At 52.2% G+C, this 14333-nt stretch overlaps 1 protein-coding gene across 1 annotated transcript in view; it reads right to left on the reverse strand.

Annotated features, from left to right (window-relative positions):
• Window positions 1-1153: 1153 nt before the first annotated feature.
• SPOCD1 (SPOC domain containing 1) overlaps window positions 1154-14333 on the reverse strand; it is a 35362-nt gene continuing 22182 nt past the window's right edge. The window contains 14 exon segments of the mRNA XM_049878589.1: window positions 1154-1340; window positions 1379-1429; window positions 1431-1930; window positions 3448-3634; window positions 4338-4427; window positions 4983-5132; window positions 5478-5629; window positions 5816-5927; window positions 10373-10498; window positions 12108-12224; window positions 12346-12505; window positions 13384-13510; window positions 13786-13861; window positions 14018-14059. Coding sequence (XP_049734546.1) covers window positions 1242-1340; window positions 1379-1429; window positions 1431-1930; window positions 3448-3634; window positions 4338-4427; window positions 4983-5132; window positions 5478-5629; window positions 5816-5927; window positions 10373-10498; window positions 12108-12224; window positions 12346-12505; window positions 13384-13510; window positions 13786-13861; window positions 14018-14059 — 1989 coding nt within the window. The 3' untranslated portion in view covers window positions 1154-1241.

Below are 14333 nucleotides of genomic sequence, written 5' to 3' on the forward strand. Positions count from 1 at the left end.
TATGTGCGTAGACTTCGATAGGAGGTGGGCAGGAGTATGCCCCTTCAGGCCCGGGAGCGAAAAGTGGGGTCCTGGCAGAGGTCCAGGTCTCCAAACTGGCCCTGCTTCCCCACGCTGGTCAGTCAGCCAGGGAACAGTTGGTTACCCTGTCAGCCCTTAGAGGTACACACCACACTGAGACGCTTTACATTCCCGGCCCAAGGAGAGGCAGCACCATCCAGCACTAACATCCGAACTCAACCCCACCCTGAGTGCCCACCTCCAAGTCTCTGGGAGTGGCAGGAGGTAGAGAGAAAGGAGACCCGTCTGGATCTCCCACGTTCCTCAACAGGGACTCACACACAGACGTGGAAGCAGACACAGACACACAGACACACGCTCACAGGCACATGCACACACACCCACACAGATGCACACAAACACAGACACACAGAGAATATGATGGAGTTATGCACTGTCCAAAAGAAAAAAATCTTGGTAACTGAAAAATTTTAAAACCATTGCAAGTTTTCTCCCTAGCAATCTCTAGGTGGCTGTGCCCGTTCAGGAGTCCCTGGGTGGTGCAAACTAGGTTAAGCACTTGGCTGCTAACCAAAAGGTTGGCGGTTAGAGTCCACCCATAGGTGCCTTGGAAGAAAGGCCTGGTGATCGGAAAAATCAGCCATTGAAAACCCTGTGGAGCACAGTTCTACTCTGACACACGTAAGGGCTGCCATTTCTCAGAATCAACCCCATGACAATTGGTTTTCAAACTGGTACCCTTTAACAGCCTCTGCTCATTTTTCTCTCTCTCCCCACCCTCTTCTCCCAATACCCCTTCTTCCCAGATAATTCAGAATACTTACAACATGCTTCCAGAGCCTATATGACAACAGCTGTGCCCTGAGGCACAGTGATGGTTCAGGACCTCAGACAAGGAACTCACAAGACAACCGCCCCCTTTGGCCCCAGCACTTAGCTCTGCTACACCTCAGCACAGCAACCCATGGTCACGCCCACCCAGGCCAAACCTGACCTCCTGCAGATGCAGAGATCTCTCCTGACCAGTCAGTAGATACAGCCCCAAATTTGTCCAACTGTTTATTGAACCAAAAATCAACACCAAACAGGCTGCAGAACAAGGAATTCAAACATGACAGATGCGTTATGCTGACCCTCCTCTTCCTCCACCCCTGCCTCTCTCCTTGGAACAACTCCCATAAAGAGATCGAGACACCCCTCTTCTGGTGGGTGATGGATGGTCAGACCTCTCTGGGAAGGGGGTGCTCAGGGCCAGCCCCATCTGTGGGTCCCAAGGAGGAGTCAGGGGCTGGGCCAGGGGGTTCTGGAGCTGCAGGGGGCTGGCAGAGGAAGCCAAGAATCCCAGGGGTTGTAGGGCACTGGGCAGATGCTGCAGAGGTTGGGGGCAGGAGCTCCTGGCCTGGGGGCCTCAGTGAGGCTTGGAGCTGGTGGCTCATGGTCACCAGGGATTCAAGGTGCTGGAGCAGGGCTTGGTGTGGACAGGAGGCCCTGTGGAGGTGCTGGCCACTGCTAAAGTAGTGGCCAGCTGGTGCTGCTGGAAAGGGGTCCCAGGAATGGCACCCACCTGACCCTGGAGTCCAATGCCCTAGCCCAGGACCCTGTGAGGCCTCAGACTCTCCCCACAATCTCCCCCTGCCTCTGGAGGGCCTTGGCCAAGCACAAATCCCCCTTGGAGCCAGGCTGCCATTGCCCTGGCTCTGCTGCAGGGCACCCCTGGGGGGAGGGGAGCCTTTCAGGGCCACACTCTCCCTCCCATCCTCTGGCTGATAGCATCTTGTCTCCACTTTCTTGTTGAAGGAGATTGTCTTGCGAACCTTCCCCCTCAAGGGGTTGGAACCTGCTGTGTCTGGCAACCCTGCCTTGGGAAGCAGCACAGCCAGCAGCAGGCTTGAATGAGTGGCTTCCAGGCCTGGGGAGAGAGGAAAAGAGAGAGGGAAGACACCAAATGCCTGATGGGGGAGAGCACATAGCCCCCAGAGGCCGCATTCTGGCTGCAGCAGGAGGGCTGAAGGTTAGACTTCAAGACGAGCTTCTCAGCAGAGAGGCCCGTGAGATACTGAGAGAAGTAGGTGAGAGGGTAAGCCTATCTCAGATTTGGTTTCAGGGTGGGAAAGGGTTCACCTGGCTGAGGGTGAGGCCTGGAAAGTCTGACCTTAAGGCTTTACGGATTCAAAATCTACCTCATTGTCTCCAAGACAGGCAGTACTTTGCTCAGGGAATAGGCACAGTCCCCTCCTCCTGAAGCTGCTTTCCTGGAGCCCTAGTGGGTTGCCATGCACAAAGGCCACACTTGGCCCAGAATGTTGTTGTTAATTCCTGTCATGTTGGTCCATAATTCACGATGACCCCATGCACAATGAAACAAAACACTGCTCAGTCCTGCACCGTCTCCATGATCGGTGGTGGATCAGACTGTTGTGATCCATAGGGTTTTCATTTACTGATATTCAGAAGTAGATTGCCAGGCCTTTCTTCCTAGTCCATCTTAGTCTGGAAGCTCCAGTGAAACCTGTTCAGCATCACAGCAATAGATGAGCCTCCACTGACAGATGGGTGGTGGCTGAGGATGAGGTGCACTGGCCAGGAATCAAACCTAGGTCTCCCGCATTAAAGGCAAGAATTCTACCACAGAACCACCAATGCCCCACTGGCCCAGCACAGCTGTGGTGAAAACATCCCTCCCTCCCGTCTTAGGTGATGCTTTCAGCCAACTGTTTGTGGATCTGACTCTGTCTTGCTGTGTCTGGGTCAGATGTGGCTGTTCCGCGAGTTTCTATTTAGGGGGTGTCTAATGAATTGACTCGATGGCAATGAATTTTTTTTTTTTTTCCTAATGGAAGGCAGTGTTATTTAGTGGTTAGGAGCCCAGTCTGTGAAGCTGTGCCATCTGGGTATGAAGCCTGGCTCTGCTATTGCCTAGCTAGATGACTCTGGACAAGTCATTTACACTCTCCCCTATCTCAGTTTCCTCATCTGTGAAATGGGGAAATTAATAGCATCTACTTTACTTTACTGCATAGGGTTCTTTTGAGGCTTAAATGAATTAAGGCTTCTAGAGCAGTGCACATAGTCAGCAAGACACTGCGGAAGGTAGGGGTAGGAGCTCCTGGCTTGGGGGCCACGGTAAGGCTTGGTGCTGATGGCTTACAGTCACCAGCGATTTGAGGTGCTGAAGCGGGGCTTGTGGGGACAGGAGGCCCTGTGGAGGTGCTGGCCACAGTCAAAGCAGTGGCCAGCTGGATCTGCTGAAGAGCAGCTCCAGGAAAGGCACGTGACTGGCTCATACAAGTATTGTATTACTGTTTCTGGAGTTTTCATTCTGAGATGTGCCTGCATCTGGTGAGACGTGGGCAGCTGTGTCAACAAGGCCCAGTCTGGTCACCAAGGAAGGGGAGGCAGGGGCTGGTATGGGCATCGGGCACTCACCTGGGCCTCCAAGAGGGCGCAATCTGGAGGGCAGGGGCTGGAAGGCAGGCAGGGGCAGCAGGACCACCCCCATGTGGTCCACAGCTGCCAGGCAATGGCGCTGCTTGTTGTTGAGGTAGGAGTAGAGCAGGCGGCAGTTCTGGGTATCCCGAGCTCCACGTGGGCACAGTCTGACCACGCTGACGTCCTGTGGCCGCAGGAAGGACAGCAGCTTTAGAAGCAGCTGCCTCTTGCTCCTGCAAATACCCCTGGTCTCTCCTAAACCTCCAAGAGCCCTGTGAGGGGTTCCCATTGTACAGTGGAGGCAATGGGGGGAACTTCTCAGGGTCACGTGATGAGTCTGAAGTCCTGCTGGAAACCAGACCCAGTATCCCCAAAACCAGGCCTCGGCCCCAGAGGTGGAGAGAGAAGGAGATGGGGCAATACTATGGATTGAATTTAAGTCCCCTCAAAATGTGTTTTGGACTCCTAACCCCTATACCTGTGGATGTACTCCCGCTAGGGAATAGGGTTTTCTTTGTTATGTTAATGAGGTCATGTCAGTGTAGGGTGTGTCCTAAACCTAGTCATGCCTGAGATTTAAAAAGTAGATTAAACAGAGAAACAGGCACAAACGGGGTGGAGGGAGGAAGGCAGGTGCCATGTGAAGATTGCCAAGGAACCGAGGCGCACCGGGCTACAGAAGCTGAAAGAGACAAGGATCTTCCCCCAGAGCTGATAGAGAGAGCCTTCCCCTATAGCTGGAGCCCTGAATTCAGACTTCTAGCCTCCCAGACGCTGGGAAAATAAATTTCTGTTCTGTAAGCCACCCACTTGTGGTATCTGTTACAGGAGACTAAGGCTGGGCTAAGGTACTAAGAGAAGAGTGTCACCCAAGGGTGGTCAGTTACCTTGGCCTCGGCCGGGCAGATGCTGGCCAGCAGGTCCCAGACAGTGTTGGGGGCAATGCAGCCCGCTGAACGGATCACGTCGGGCAGGGTCTGGGGGCAGGTAGGATGGCCAGTCAGCCCCCAGCTTCCCACCTGCTCAGGGCGGACTCAATACCAATCACCTGGAAGGCTGCAGCCCTGGGTGAAGAGGCTGGGCAAGCAGTATGTCAGGATCCTCAGTGGCTGCCCAGAAAGCCCTAACTGCCCCTGGAGGCCTCCAGCCTGGCCAGGCCCATCTCCTACAGCTGTTCTCAGAAGCCCCTCACTCCCTCCACCAGTCTCCCACCCTTCCAACACTATTTGATCTTTCAGTCACCCAACAATCACTCCTCAAACTTGCCTCTGGGCAGGGCCAGGAAGGCACCAGACTCCTCTCCCAGGCCCTTGGTGCCTTGGGCCCTTTATCACATGTGTCTCTGCAGGAGTGGGGCTGGCATATCATTTACCCCCATGCCTGGCACAGGGCCTGGCACAGAGGGGTGGCAATGACTTGTTTTAGAGTACACGAATGAGTAAAAGAATGGAGGAGTGTATAAATGGGAGTGTGAGTAGCTGACTGGGCTGGCCAGTGTGTAAGGGTGACCCCGGCACACAGAACAGGAGTACCTGAATGAGCCGACAACTGTGCCCCGAGACCAGCTGGGCCTTGGCCCGGAACCGCTTGATGGAGAACATGTCCAGAGACCCCTCCCAGGGTGGCTGGCTGGGTGGGGCCTTTGTGGGCCCAGCAGGTATATGGGGCCTGGAGACAGGGACAGAGGGACAGAGAGACAGGGCCAGGGAGAACGGGTTACCAGGACTTCCCCCAGAGTCTCTGCCCTGTCTTTTGCTCCCTTTCTTTCTAGGCCAAGGCCTAGATCCCTGAGGTGGGGGGCTAGAACAAAGTGCTGGCTGAACCAACACATTGGTCCAAGAATAGCCTCGTGCAAGAGGGTCCAGGAGGCTGGGATGATTCGCTCCATTGCACAGATAGAGAAGCTGAGGCCCACACAGGCAGTTGGACATGCCCAAGGCCACACAGCACGACAAGCCCCTGCTGTGTCTGCTACAGCAGCTGGTGCCCCGCCCCCAGTTGCCCACTTCCTTGCCCCTGGCCCCACACCTGTCCTGGGTATCTGTGGGAGGCTTCTCCCTGGGTTGGGGCATCTCTGGAGAGGACAAAGGGGCTGGGCTTGGGACTCTCTGGAAGATATTGTCCCCTCTCCTCCTGGTGGCTTCAAAGTAGTCTGGCAGCTCACATGAGGGCTCCCACCCTGCAAATAGCAGAGGCAGGAGCTTAAACAGACAGTGAGCCTGAAGCCAGTCCAGGGCTTAAGAGCCAGGATTTGAACCAGGCTCTTTTTGAGATGCTCCGGGGTATGGTCATCCCCAGGCCACGGGTGCCTGTTGCTGCTGAACCCCACACTCAGCCCCAGCTTGCCCACCGCCCCTGCACCCACCGCTGCAGATTCGACAGTTAGGGTCTAGGAAGTGGTGTTTGTGCTGCTCTGTGGTGTCCCTCGACGTTTCAGGCAGGGCCAGTGGGCTGCAGTCTACGGGCACCATGGGTCCCTGTGAGACACAGGAGAGAAGGGTGGGCTGGGAAGGCAGCTGGGGACGTCGGGGGCCCTCCATGGGTTGGGGACCTCAGGGGCGTGGCTTATTTTATCTTTGGTAAGATAATATATTCTTTCATTATTTGTACAGAAAAACTGAAAAAAAAAAAACCACCCCTTGTCCTACCACTCAGGACAACGGTTGGTATCCTGGATATTCCTTTCTAATCATTTTTTCGAATACAAGGTTTTGAGGTCCTTTTACTAAAGTAGCTGGAATCAAATATTCAACTTTGTATTCATTAATTATAGCAGAGGCGTTTGCCACATTGTACAGCCTTTGCCGAAACCACACTGACGGGGCGGGCTGTAGTTTACACGTCACCTCTGTTGCTAGACATTTGGGTTGTTTCCAGTTTTTCATGATTATATAAATAGCACCGAGGCCATCTTCATGCAGAAAGATTTTTCCTAAACTTTGAATTATTTCCTTAGAATAAGTTCCCAGAAGCAGATGAGAGAATCAGGGAGAATGAATATTTTTAAGACTCTTGATGTCCGCTGCCAAATTGCCAGATCACTTCTTTTCTCTCACTACAAAATAGCTTTAAACACAAAACACAGTATGTACTGACCACACACACACAGATCAAATCCGTGGCCGTCGAGTCGATTTTGACTCATAGCAACCCTATATGACAGTAGAACTGCCCCATAGAGGTTCCAAGGAGCACCTGGTGGATTTGAACTGCTGACCTTTTGGTTGGCAGCCTTACCTCTTACTCACTACACCACCAGGTTTCCATATATATATATATGTATATATATATATGTAGTACTGACATATATATGGAGCCCTGGTGGGGCAGTGGTTAAGAGTTACAACTATTAACCAAAAGGCTGATGGTTCGAATCCACCAGCTGTTCCTTGGAAACCCTATGGAGCAGTTCTACTTTGTCCTATAGGGTCGCTGTGAGTCAGAATCAACTCGATAGTAACTGGTTTGGTTTGTTTTTTTGGATATATATATATATACCAGTAACCAGTTACCATCAAGTCAACCTGACTTATGGCACTGCCATGCATGTCAGAGGAGAACTGTTCCATAGGGTTTTCAATGCCTGATTTTTTTCTGAAGTAGATTGCCAGACAGCCTTTTCTTCCAAGGTGCATCTGTGTGGACTTGAACCTCCAACCTTTCTGGTTAGCAGCCAAGCATGTTAACCATTTGCACCACCCAGGAAGATTTTATATATATATATACACACACACACACACACACATACATGCATACATATGCCCACTCCTCACTTATCAAAATGGTTAAGTTCCAAAGACCAGGTGGTTAAGCAAAAATTGGCATTATGTGGGAGCTGGCAAATCCCAAAATCTACAGGTCAGGCAGCAGGCTGCTGGGTCATGTTCCAAGAACCAGAGGTCAGATAATGACAAGTCAGATGCAGGATGCAGGATCCAGAACAAGAGTGAGCCTTGCTGAAACATCTATTTATATCAGATGTAAGCCACACCCCCAAGGAAACTCCCTTTTCAACTGATTGGCTGCTCACATCAGATCACAAAATGGGGGGTGATTACATCAGATCACAAAATGGAGGACAACCACATCAGACCAAAAAACGGAGGATGACTACATCCTTACATAACTGCTAAATTACATCATTATATAACTGCCAAACCACTGAGAATCATGGCCCAGCCAAGCTGACATAACATTAACCATCACAGCCAGTGTTACTCTTGCCTCACACCTTGGGGTTTGTTACTGCCAGATGTACATCGTTAATGTGCAATAGTCGTATCATACATTTTTTACTATTGTTGTAAATGTAAAATGTTGGTTAATGAAACAGTTGATAATGATATTGCTATATAGATGTATATATATACACTTATGTACGTATATGTGTATAAAAACCAAAAACCAAACCCACTGCCTTAGAGTTGATTCCAATTAATAGCAACCCTACAGGACAGAGTAGAACTGCTCCATAGGGTTTCCAAGGAGCATCTGGTGGATTCGAACTGCCGACCTTTTGGTCAGCAGCCATACCACACCGTAGCTCTTAACTACATATATATAAAATGCTTTATATATAGGCAGTTCCTGGATTACGAACCAGCTCCATTCCTAAATCTGTCTTTAAGTTGCATTTGCGCATAAGTTGGACCAGTTAGGTATGGTTCAGATCTAACGTCAGTTAGTCAAATGTTTGTCTTAGTACATACTATATAGTGTACCTTTCTACGCATAGAAAACTTTTAAAAAAACACTTCAAGATACACTAGAACATCTTTAACATAATACAGTAATAATATTTTGACAAGCGTCACAAATTAGTGCCCATTTGTTATTACAAACCATTGTACGTACCTCAAATTTTTAACATAATAGGCTTTACGGGGGTTGGTTCCTAATTACAGGCTATAGGAAAATCAGACGTTCGTAACCCGGAGACTACCTGTACATGAGGAGCCTTGGTAGTGTAGTAGTTAAGTGCTCGGCTGTTAACCGAAAGGTTGGTAGTTTGAATCCACCAGCCCCTCTGAGGGAAAAAGATGCGGCAGTCTGCTCCTGTAAAGATTACAGCCTTGGAAACACTATGGGGCAGTTCTTCTCTGTCCTATAGGATCACTATGAGTTGGAATCGACTCAACAGCACTGGTATATATATATATATAATGCTGGAGCCCTGGAGGTGTAGTAGTTAAAAGCTCAGCTGCTAACCAAAAAGGTCAGCAGTTTGAATCCGCCAGCCACTCCTTGGAAACTATGGGGCAGTTCTACTCTGTCCTATAGGGTCACTATGAGTTGGAATTGACCCGATGGCAATGGGTTTTGGGTTTGGTTACATATAATGTTATATATATATATATATATATACACACACACACACACATCTCATGCTATGGCTGCTAATCTAAAGGTTGGCAGTTCGAATCCACCAGGCGCTCCTTGGAAACCCTATGGGGCAGTTCTACTCTGTCCTACAGGGGCACTATGAGTCAGAATCGACTCGATGGCAACGGGTTATCTCATGTTCATTGTAAAAAATTCAAACCATAGCAAAAAGCATAAAGAAAAGAGGAAACATTGCTTCAGGGAGAACACTCTGTGACATCAGATTTTGAAACCCTAACTTGCCTCGTAAACCACCTGCACAGCAGTGCCAAAGCCCAGGCTTTGGAGTCAGAGAGCCTGGGTTCAAATCTCAGCTCCACCAACTGCAAATTGTGCGACCTTGGGCAAATGACTTCACATTGCTCATCCATGAAATGGGCATAATAATAGCACCTACCTCATAGTTCACTGTTAGGTTTTGGATGAGGCACTATGTGTTAAAAGGGCACATAGTAGGTGTCCAATAGAGAGTAAAGATTGTTATTATATATCATTTTCTCCTTGCCTACTCTGCTACCTCCTTTCTCTCCTCCTCTCTCTGGGGTCTAAGGGCTTCTCACTAGGTCTACCTAGCAGCTCCCTCTATATTTACATTCAATTTATTCAAGGAATAGAGACTGGTGTTGGTTGGGGAAGCAGCCACACTCCCTTGGGGCTCCTTTGCACAGGCAGTGGTTCTCCTGGACACTGACCTGTGCGGGGAGCAGGGATTTTTGTCTGTCATGTTCACCGCCATTTCCCCAGTGCCTAGAACTTTGCCTGGCACACAGCAGGTTCTCAATAAATACGTATTGAGTCAAAGAACATGGTTCAAGGGGCCTTCCCTGCACCCCAGACCCCAGACATGGCCAGTTGGACCAGGGTGAACAGTTGACCCATGGTCACCCAACCACAGCCTAGGCTGAGCCTGAGTGGCCACCTTCTGAAAGCAACTGAGGCAAGCCAAGGGCAGTGCTGATTGGCTGCAGGAAGCACAGCTGATGGGTGCCAGATGGAGGAGCCAAAGTGGAGGGAGGAGCAGGATGGTGGCCAAGATCCCCAGTAACAAGAGGAGACCTAGACTGTGGTGATTCCTGGTGACTTTCCAGGTCCCAGGGCAAGTTCCAGGAGGCCCGCTGCACCAGCTGCCTTGGGGCTTTGGGTGCTGTCCTGCCTGGAGTGCCCCTAGCCCTTCCACTGAATAGAAAAGGTCTCTGTTCCCTCGTGGAGCAGTGTAGCCAGCCTGTTTCCCAACCCAATATCCAGATGGAATGTCTGAGGTGGGGAGCAGTGACTGCAGTGTGAGGACTGACGACCATTCTCGTGGGGGGCCTCAGGGTTGGGCAAAAAGGAAGGGAACCAGCACCAAGGAGGCACCTCCGGGCCTATGCAGGTGGCTCTATCTCACTCCATGCTCACCTGCACCCTGTGCGGCAATGATTAATCAATAAGGTGGGCCTCAGGGGGTCAGGAAACTTCACCAAGCCACACAGTGAGTGAGGTGAGGAGTGGGATCCCTGGGCACAGGCCTCACCTAGAGCCAAGTCAGGGTCACACTTACCACCAGATCCTCCAGGGTCAGCATCTGATCGATGTCCCGTGGGATCTCTAGCTCGCCCTTGTGGGTCAGTTTGGTGGCTGGGAGTCTGCAGGGCTCCTGCTGCTGCTGCTCAATGATCTCCAGGCTCTGGTGGGTGGGGGAGCCCAAGCTCAGCTGGGTTTAGTGGGTCTTTGGTTGCCAAGTGCCCACCCTCCACCCTTGAGGCCCTGCTCCTGTAGTTCCCCTTCCATGCCAGGCACTTCCCTTCCTCCATTCTGACACGCTTTGGAGTCAGACAGCCTGGGTTCATTTCTTCCTGCCATTCCCCTCACCTGGAATGCCCTCCTCCTTCAGCCCTACGTCCCCATATTCCACTTATTCAGCCTTCAACTCAAACCCTGCCTCCTCCAGGAAGCCTTCCTGGACTTGGCCTTCAACCACAAGTCAATTCTACCTCTGACTGTCCCCCATCATCTGCCCTGAGAAGGGTGTGGTGTAGCTGAAAGAGTGCAGGTTCTGAGGTCCCAACTAGGCTATTAATAAAGAAACACAACGCAGTGTGGCCTTGGGCAAGCCACTCCGCCACTCTAAGCCTCAGTTTATCTGTTCCCTGGAATAAGTTGAGACCATTATGTAATTAAACAACATATGTAGAGTGCTTACAGTGCTGGTTGATTCTTATTGTGATAGTTATTGCTGATCAATGTCATGCTGTTTGAAATGTTTCCTGAAAGCATGAGCCTCCTCTTCTAACACCCACTGAGGACAGGGGTCCTAGCCTCCCTGGCAGGGCGGCCTCATAAAGTATGACCTGTGTAGTCACATAGTGCCCTGCACTGAGAAGGGCCCTACGCTTGCTTTAACGCTCTGCTATCACCATGTTGAAATTCTTCATAGTTTTTGAACAAGGGGGCCTGCATTTTCATTTTGCACTTGACCCCAAAAATTATGTAGCCAGTCCTGCTCTCTGGCCCCCCACAGTGTCTGGACAGAAGCTCAACCTATGATGGATGCTGCTGGTTCACCTAATGGACTCTAGTTATTAATTCTAATCAGCCCAGTGTCTTCCAGGACAGGCGCCTCAGCGTCCCACCTCCTCCCAATGAGCCCCAGTCCCTAGATTATTCCCTCCTTCCCTCTGTCACTCAGCCACCCACCACCACTAGGCGAGCATTCCCAAAGCCCACTCAGTGCCCACACGCACCCTGCCCCTGAGGAGTTCTCAGGCAAGGAGAGACCCACAGATGCAGGGTGCACAGGGACTGACTGAGAAGTGTGGGGTCCACGGCCTCACTTCCAGTCTTTTGAAGGGTTCTGCAGACTGGGACGGGGAGAGGGACACCTCAAGGGGACTACCCCACCATGGGTGGTTGATGACAACCATGACCCCAGACTCTGAACCATCGTCCCTAGCCTCCTCCTCTCACCCCACACACATCCTAACTCCACAGAAAACCAAGTGGAAAATATGTCACCTTGACCTTGCTCGCTGTCCCCAATCCTTTCATTGCTGCCTCTTTTCCCATTCTTCCTGTGGGGAAGGCCTCTCTGCCTCTTCCCCCATCTGCCTTTTCTTTCTCTCTTTCCTTGTTTCTATGTTTCTCTTTGTCTTTCTTGTGCTTCCTGTGTCTTGCTCCATCTTCCTCCTCAGCCTGCTCTCTCTCTCTCTGTCTCCCTGCTCCATCCTCGGGCTACCACACCCACACCCGATCTCCCTCTGTCCTGTCCCCTGCTCTGGCTGGGCCCAACAGCTCACCCTTTTCTCCTTCTGGTCCCGCCAGCGGGCCAGCTCTTGGGGAGCCAGCTGGATTGAGCTCATCCGCACCAGGCCATGGGGGGTGACATCTCCACGAACCACTTTGAGGAAAAGGTCCTGCAGGGGCAGGGGACAGGGGCTGCACTGTACTCTCAGGGCCCCCTCCCCAAAGTCCTGCCCAGTGACCAGGGCTTTGCAGCTTAAGGGAGAGGCTGGCCCAGCCCGCAGCCCCTCTCACTGGGTTCCTGGGGTCACGCAGGTTGAACACCAGGCTGCGGTACTTGGCCTTGTAACGGCAGTTGGTGTCTTGTGTCAGGTCGAAGAGGGCTGCCTCGATGCCAGCAGCCATGCTCTCCACTGCCTCCTCACTCAGCGCCAGCTGTGGGAGCTCCTGAAGGCTGAGAGGTGCAAGGGCAGGGTTATGGGGACTGAGCCTGTGGGGTCATCGAGGTACTCAGCCTGAGGGAAGCGATATGTGTGGGGAGCAGGGTCCGGGTGTTCGGGGCCAACTCCACTTTCTTTTAAGGATATTTTTCCTACATGAACCATTGACTCTCATCCCAACCGTGTGAGGAAGGACTATTCTCATTCTCAGTTTACCGATGGGGAGACTGATGCTCAGAGAAAATAAGGGGCTTGCCCGACGTAATGCGGTTATAGTGGCAAAGTCGAGATTTGAATCCAGATCCATCTCACTCCTCAGCCCATGCTCTACCCCTGAGCTGATGGAACAGGGGTGTGTGTGAAGGGGAGAAAACCTGAGGGTAAAGTATCAGTCCAGGGAGGGGACAGAGCCCTGGCCTGGAGGTCAGAAGACCCTGGATGTGTAACACTGAATCTGCCACTGACATGCTGCGTGGTCTTTGCAAAGTCTTCCTTCTTTGAGCCTTGGTCTCACCATCTGTAAACAAGAGCTGTAGGCTCAGCTCTCCGACGCTGTGCCAGCACAGAGTCTCACTGTGTCTAAAAGCATTGTTGTGGGTGACATCCATGAGGACCTGAGCAGAGGCTGCAGTGGCTTAATGCGACGGCTTGACCTTGGAGCCAGAGACCCAGGTTCACATTCCAGCTCTCCACAGGCCCAGTGGGTGGGAGCGTAACATCGCAGCTACAAAATGGGGTTAGCCAGGCCCACAGCAGCTCTAGAATATGGTGTGGCATGGTCTCCTTTGGCTATAAAAGCCTCGAGCCTACGGAGCCCTGGGAGATGGTGACATGTGGGGGCAGTCCTGTCAGGGTGTCTTGGATGTCAGGGAAGTGGGGAGCATGGTCTTACCGACTCTGCAGCACCTCCTGCATGGTGTGGACCACAATGCCCCGCACCCTGATATCCAGGGACAGCTTCTCCTGCTGGGGCCGAGGCTGAGCTGCAGGAAGAGAGTGTCCCGGGCCCCAACGGGGTGCTCAGGAGCATGGGGAGGGGGCAGACTCAACGCTGAGGAGCTCAGGCAAACCGGGGAGGGATCCTACCCTTAGGGGCCTAGGCTCTCCCATCCTTCTGGGAGTTGGGCCCAGGTAGCCAAAAGCCCCCACCCCTTTGGGGAAGGACCGTAGGCTGATTAGGGAGGAGGGGGAAGAGTCCTCGCAGCAACTAGGGACCAGGAGCTGGGCCCGACCCTCCCCAGTAGTCCCTGGAAGAGAAGAGGCAGCTGAGAGGGTACCCTTCACGGCCCCTCACCTGAGTCCTCCCCTGACTCTCCTTCATCAGGCTCCCCCTCTTCAGCCTCCAATTCTCCACAGTGTAGAAGCAGAGCCTGAGAGGGAGGGGTAAGGGACTGAGGTTGCCCCTCTGAGCCCAGCTTCCTGGCCCCAGGGGATTATTACCTGCCCTGAGCTGCCTCCCTCCTCCCACCTTCCCCTCAACCATGATCCAATGAAGGAAGCCGTGTGGCTGGGGCACAAAAACTCACCCTTGGACACTCAGCACTGGCCTCCTGAACAGGAGCCTCCTTCTGCAAGAAAAAGAGGACATGGCCAAGATGGTGAGGTCTCTGAGGGGCAGGGAATGGCTCTTTGTATGGCAGAAAGGGTCAGAGGTCATAGAGCCCCATGTTGTCCATCAGAAGGAGGCAGCTGGAGGACCCCAGCATGGCAGACATGCTGGTCAGCTAGGACCAAAGGCTGCCTGCTCCCTCCCCAAATGTGCTGCAGGCCCAGCCTCTCCCAGTGCACAGGCCCATGGGCCAGCAGATCTGGGGTCCAATCCTATCTCTCTCTAGCCATTAC

This window comes from Elephas maximus, chromosome 3, assembly GCF_024166365.1.
Source record: "Elephas maximus indicus isolate mEleMax1 chromosome 3, mEleMax1 primary haplotype, whole genome shotgun sequence".
Lineage (NCBI taxonomy): Eukaryota > Metazoa > Chordata > Mammalia > Proboscidea > Elephantidae > Elephas > Elephas maximus.